Source organism: Pinus tabuliformis, chromosome 6 (genome assembly GCF_031772625.1).
Source record: "Pinus tabuliformis cultivar Carrire ecotype Pingquan chromosome 6, CPIR1, whole genome shotgun sequence".
NCBI classification, from domain to species: domain Eukaryota; kingdom Viridiplantae; phylum Streptophyta; class Pinopsida; order Pinales; family Pinaceae; genus Pinus; species Pinus tabuliformis.
The window spans coordinates 1,328,938,840-1,328,946,086 of NC_142292.1; the positions used below are offsets into that span (position 1 = coordinate 1,328,938,840).

The 7,247-nt window shown below is 37.4% G+C and overlaps 1 protein-coding gene across 1 annotated transcript in view; it reads right to left on the reverse strand.

Moving 5' to 3' along the window:
* Positions 1-5,628, reverse strand: part of ABCB27 (transporter associated with antigen processing protein 2) — a 231,003-nt gene extending 225,375 nt beyond the window's left edge. Inside the window, exon 1 of the mRNA XM_089426388.1 lies at positions 5,238-5,628. Coding sequence (XP_089282514.1) covers positions 5,238-5,303 — 66 coding nt within the window. The 5' untranslated portion in view covers positions 5,304-5,628. The remainder of the gene's footprint in view (positions 1-5,237) is intronic.
* Positions 5,629-7,247: the final 1,619 nt, after the last annotated feature.

Genomic DNA, 7,247 nt, shown 5'->3' on the forward strand with positions numbered 1-7,247 from the left:
CCCCTTGTAAGATTTTCCTTTGGTACATCTCAGACATGTACCTTCATGCTCTTCTTGAATTCAGACATCCCAATCACCATCTCACTCACATCAAGTAGGGCCCCATAATAAGTAGACCTTCAGTGTTTCAGATGAGATGTGTCAACTGACATGGTCCCCAATGGACCATCTTGCAACTTGATACAAATTGCCAACCCTAAACCCATGAGTAAAAGCATCTTTGAAAATTTCATTTTCAAACACGTACCTTTTCATCGATGAATGCCACCCTGTAACCTTTGACTTCCATTGCCGAAATGGATACCAGGTTCTTCTTACGAATCAAGTTACCCTCATTCAATTGAGGGGTAACATTTCCTACATCCTTTCCGGGATAGGTGGCATCGGCTCCAAGTATAATCCCACAATTGTTTCCATCTCTACCAAATTGGTGAGAGCACCCTTCTATCCATTGAAGTGTTATGGGGCACTACAATTAATAAGCCAGATTCCCAAAGAATCTTAAGGAGAGGGCTAATACAAGATAACGCTTCCTTATCTTATCAGAAACAACATTTGATTCTTCATACCTAAGGTTCCTTGCTTTTTGTGAAAAGTCGAACGTTTCCTTGATGACCTGCATTACTTGTCATTCCTCTAACCATTGAAGATGTCCCTGGAATGATTGTTATCATCATCAAGTGATGTGTCCTTGCCATTTGGACACTCCTTCGCATAATGGACATACTAGTTACCCGTCTTTCCTTCCACCCTAAGATCCGGTCTTCTCAATGAAGTGATCTTTAGGTAGGCCATATTCCACTGCGCCATACTGATAATATTCTCTGCTTTGATTTCACCCTCGGTGAATTTGAAGAGGGATGAGGAACCCATTGATCATTGTGTCCTTTCCTAACTGTCTTCGGTGATTGCTCTTTCACTCTTGCTTGGGCATTGTCTTCACCTCACCTCTGATACCATGTTAAGTTTAGGTATGTTCTATGCTTAGAGCAATTTATTTCAATTTTCATAGTTAGCTCAATACCTTTTCTAGATTAGCAATCACATCAGCATTAAAGTAAATTGTAGATAGAACATAAACATAAATCGCAGAAAACATGCCAAGACAAGAGGACACAAGATGTGGCGCTAGCCAGGGACAAACCCCAATGTGGGGAAACCTTTGATCAATTCTTTTTATATGTTCTTCAATAGTTCAGCAGAGAGAGAGAGAGAGAGATAGTACATTTACAACAGAAGTCAACACTTCAACTTTCTAGATAAGAGAATCGATCATCTCTACATGATATCAGTTGAAGACATGCTGCTTCAACTGATTCTCCAAGGTAACTCCTTCACCTATCATTGTGTTGCATCTTGTCCATGTGCTACACCATGCTACAACATCATACCATGTTCCTTAGTTGCACCATGTTGCTCCACTGCTGCGCTGTACCTCATCATGTTGTACACAACTTGCTGCTCTTAATCATCATGTTGCTGCACTAGCTGTCACTGCTTTATGAGATAGGTCATCAACATTCAGTGCTCTTCCTTCATACAGTCAACAATGCAGGTCTTCAAGGTGAGGCTCTACCACTTGAGCGATCCTTAGATCAAACTGTGCTGCTGGCTATGGCCTACGACCTAGCCCAATAGCAAGTTAAGCCTATGATTATTGAGTCCAACAAGATTGACTCAATTTGAATATACACAAGGACAATTTTCTTCATTGTAATGACAACCTTATAAACTGTCCTCATGAACAGCCTCATCACTGCACTGTCACCACACTTCTATGACACAGTCTTTGATGCTGTCATGATGACTGGTTAGGGCACTTCTTGGTTGTAGCTTAGGGATCCAAACAACCCTAAAACAGCAACCTCTAGTTCCTCCTTATTGCAGATTCTACTGCCCCTCAAGAATAACATTAACTTGCCCAAACAGTCCTTAAATAGGCCACGCTGTCACCTACAGCAATGTGGCATTATGACAGCTGCTTAGATGACTGTAACAGGTCTCTTAGAGCTGCATATAAGGTCTTCTTGCTACGGAATAAGGGTTGCACATAACAGTGGCTAGGGCATCATCCTAAATTGTGTCTAATACCTTCCCTGGACAACGTCTAGGAGGAGCTTCTTCAGGCAGTATATAGGTCCTCCCTTGACTGCGTATAAGTCTCCTTCAGGATTGCGGATTAGGGCTCCTCAACAGCAGATAGATTAGGTCTCTTTTGACAACGTTTAGTCCTCCTTTGTGCAGCATATAGAAGCCTCCTTCAACTGCGGATATAGGGTTGTATTTAGACCTCCTTTTGCTGCGTAATAGGACCTGCGGTAGGGCTCCTTCCAACTGCGGCTATGCCTCTTTTGTGACTGCGACTAGGGCTTATTAAGGCCTCCTTTATACAGCGTATAAGGATCCTCCTTGACTGCGTCTATAGGGCCTGTGTCTAGATGTCCAGCGTATAGATCTCTCCATGGCTGAAGCTTGATCTTCATTAGGGCAGAGTATAGGTCTCCTTCATGACAGCGTATAGGATAGGGCATCCTCTAGGGCAGCTTATCCTCTTTAGGTCTCTCCTCCCACCAAAACTCAAAGACAAGTGGAGAGGAAGAGATCACCAAGAGGATGAGTGTCTAAATGACTTGAAGTCCTCCTTTATTTATACTAAAACGTTGAGCACAAGTGGGGTTTATTTGGTTGTTGGCCGACCTTGACGAATTGTCCCATAACACAAATAAATTCATATCTCCATGAATACTTATCGGAATCGGATGATCTTTAGATCAATCCTAGACCTCTCGGTGAGAGGGATCCAAGAAAAATATCAGCTGCCATTAATAAGATGACCCACATGGACTTTCACCGTAGTTGCCAATTTTAACACTTCAACTATGTTTAACATTTCCATTTAACCAACAAAATGGCAGTTGAGGTGTCCAATCCTCTCGGGCCAAAGTTGTCCTTCACTCAAAATTCCAACACTTAAGTTGTGTTGCTTTTACATGAGGTGTCAAGCTTGTATATCCTACTGTCTTCTTACCCTTGTGCAACAAACTTGCACGTTTGTCATGACTTCAACCACAAACTTGTTTATCATGAAATCCACCATCAAGTTCTTATTTTCCTTCATTATTTGGCATATTGAAAGATATCTCCTCCTAAATCTTGGAACATAATGCTCATCGTAAATTGCCTAACTCTTGTGATCATTTTGCTTGATTATTATTGTTCCAAACCCTTTTCCCTTGTGCTCCCTATTGTAACCAAGAACAACATTTTCCATTGCTCCCTTCTTCCCCAATCTTACAGAACCACTTCTTAATAGGAACCATATGTCTAGACAACCCCAGTCAAAAATCCAGATTCCACAGATTCTTGTCCACATTTTTCTCCCTGTTATTAACAAGGGAACAAGCTTACCACTTTCTTCACTTCCAATTCCATTCCTCTGATGTTTCCATTTGCCCCTGTATTGGGATGAGCTCTCCTTCTATCAAAATTCCTTGGCAAGATTGCCAATTTTTCCAAACACGAAACATGACCTTATTTCTTTCATGGGAACTTGTGAACTTCACGTTGGACATGTTTCCAAATTCGACCTCCACACATGCAGAAAAGAGAGATAAGGAGACTTCCTGTCCAGATCAAAAGCTTTGCGAAGGTACAGCAAAGACCATGAACAAGGGAAAAATGGGCTGCACTATAATGAGCTGTGACAAAGCGGAAATGGGGACTGCGGGAAACCAGTCTGGGATAAAGCAGAAATAGGGACTGCACTTAGGTGGTTTGTGATAAAGCAAAAAAAGGGACAGCATTGTAGTGGTGTGTAATAAAGTAGGACAAGAGATGGCATTCAAGCGGTTTGTGATATTACTATGCTCCATCTAAACAAAAGGTCGTTTACAATTTAAGAAAAAATACTCCAACGTGGAACCTACTTTTAAGAATCCATTCAGAAAACAAATATACTCTTTATTGAACAACTTTTCAATGCTGGATACCTGAAGACTTGTTCCAGCAGGGATCATAAAAAGTCGCTACAAAATTAAAAATGCAGGAATTACTCAAGGACGATTTTGAAAAGGAAGCAATTGACATGGCATTGAATTGCTCAGAACAAAGACTCAAAGGAAGAAAGTTAAATATTTGAATTGCTGAGTAACAGTGCAAGGCATTTTAACTAAGTACAAATATTCTAATCAAAGCTAAAAATATAAAACAAAATCAAAAGATACGAGCGGAATAAGAAATAAAGTCGTCAAAGAAGCACTTCAAGTTAAATCAGGTTAAAGATAAAAAGGGAGAGGTAAGGATGAGGTTAACACGCACCATATACAGATCATCGAGAGCACCTAACATAAAAACTTTAGTTCGCCAAATTTAGAGCTCGGAACAAAATTAATGCATACAGCATTACAAGTTTGAAAATAACAAAATGAAAGCCAAAAATTAAGCTAACGGACTCTGTACTTTAACAGCAAAGCTAAAGCTACAGTGAACCTAATTTTAAGGTTATAACAAAAAATTGTGAAAAAAAAAAATGGTACGAGTCGAGAAACAAAAATATATTAATTAGGTTAACGAACATGAAATTCAAAGATCAAGAAATACAGGTACGAATACATCAAATTCGGAGCTCAAGAAAGGCGATTACCGCGCATTCAAGGTCGAAGAAAGGGAGCTTTGAGAAAAGTACAGAATTTAATGGAAAATACGAAATATCTTAATTTAGCGTCAACATTAAATACTAAAATTTAAAGACTCAGAAATAGGAAGAATACATCAAATTTAGAGCTAAAAAATGGAGATTACAGCGCATTCAAGGTCAAGGAAAGGAACCTCTGACAAAAGTGGAGATTTAAATGGAAAATGCGAAAACTTTAGATAAATCAAATCTAATGCCAATTTATATACAAGAATACAGAAATTCAGAAATACGTACCAAATATGAAGCTAACGAAAGGAGATGCCGTGTATTCAAGGTCAAGGAGAGAACTTTGAAACAAGCAGAGAATTTAAACGGAAAATACGAAATATTTCAATTTAATAAAATCTAGTGCCTACCTTAAATACTAGAATTCAAATATTCATACATACAGGTAAGAATCCATCGAATTTGGAGCTAAAGAGAAGAGATTCCGCGCATTCAAGGTCGAGAAAAGAAATCTTTGAGACAAGTATAAAACGCTTAAAATTTAATGTTTTCCTCCCTTGACACTCCACTTCAATGCTTAAAATGTAAAACATACAGTGTAATCGTTAAGAAGAGGAGTTCTCTCGCTGGAAACTGCTCCAGTGCCTCGATCCCTTGCCATTCCTTCGTATTCAGCGATTCTGCACCGTGAATCCTCCTTATATGTAGACTATAATTAAATATTCGCCATAGACGGTTTGACTGGAACGTCACTAAGCAGCGCTACCTAGCCGATATTTTTGAGTTAAGCCGAGAAGGAGAAATTATATTTATTATGACCGCACAAGGCCACTAGAGTAAGACAAAAACACTCCATGTTCAGGTCGCACTAAATAAATTTATAGTTAATTTGTTCGACACTGGCCCTCCTGAAAAGAATGCATGCGAACTGTGTGAGGACAGGAACCCGCACCGAGTAGCGCACATCGAAAAGTCTTCCCATCTTGGAATCACGCCTTTTATGATATTTTATTGTCGAACGCGTAAGGAATAAGTTCCGACGTTTTTGGATTGCGCATCCGCCTGAGAGATATTATATTTATATTAATATTTGTTTAGTGCGCAATGCCTGGTACGTTTGCGTCCTCCGCTTACATCGGACGAATAAGCTTATGCACATTATATCCAATGAATCACAAGATTCCCAGCAAAGAAACCTAAGTGAAAAAGGAAAGTGAAGATAGAGTATAACCTTGGATATCCTCTCGGAATAGCAAAGTGAGTAAAAACATGGGTTTAATGTTCTAGAAAGATGTGGATGACATATTTGTGTGGACATTTTAGCTCGAGAGAGTGGTGATTGTCCTTGTTTAAATTATTCCTGGCCAGCATTAAAATCACTAAAGTTTAAGGATGTTTGTTTTTATCTAGAATATGGTAAACATGATCTTTGCTCCCTATCTTTGTAACTTATTCCACTTATGGTATGTCAATTTATCTAAGATAATGCAAAGCTCACTTCATTCCACATATTCTCAAAAGCATTGTGCATGACATTCGATGATTCCACATATTCTCAAGAACATTGTGCCACTAGTTCGAGTCATAAAACTTTAATATATTCCATTGAGCACTATTGAGAGATATGGAATGTATGTGAAGGAACCCTAGGGCTTTTTAAGAGAGATTGTGGTGTAGGAATTATTTTTGAGTTTATTTTTTCATATATAATTTTATTATTGGTAAAATGAATAATATTATTTATAATGAGTTGTGAGGTGGATGAAAATAGTGTGTTGATGTTGCCTTTACAAAGGTTTAAATTTCTCTAATTGCATGGTTGTGCTTGTAATTGTATTCATGTTTGTTTTAGTGTCAGCGAAAACAACAACTAGAGTTATGAGCAAGCTTGATTTTGGCCTAACAAATACGTGACTTTTTAGTTGGAAGAAAGTTAAGGTTTTGTTTTATTGAATATATTTGCATATAAAAAAGTGTTCCTATCGAGTATTGGGATATTATAAGCATCTACCAACCAAAAAAAATAAGGGAGAAAGAATCATATAGTTTAAAATCAAGAAATATAATAAATATTATAAATTTTAAATTTTTAAATTGCAAAACAATTAATTAAATAATCTTGGAGTTTGTGAGTAATAAAGTACATTTTAATTAAACCAAAAAATAACTTTTAAATTATCTAATTAATATGTTATTAGGATAAGGCATTAATAATTGGGTTGGGAGCTAAATGAAAAATGACAATAACACTACAAAAGAAACACATTAATGTAGTGAAAAAAATGCATTATATTATTAAAAGAATTGTGAAAATGTTGTAAATTTTAATGACTAAAAAAATAATGAAAACCAAATTTTATTTACTAAAAAAGTACTTAAAACTTTTACTTCAAACATTGCACATAGTTAGCTTCTAGTGAGTTAAGTTCCAAACAATAATCTTCCAAACATTATCATAGGGAGGACTTCGTCCTTACTTATATTTTAGCTAAAGAACCCTAATAGTGACCACCTCGTGAAATCTAGTGCACCTTCTTTAATGAGATCATGCTATATTTATTCAATACTAACTAATTAATGGGCCTTATTTAATAATAACAAAGGC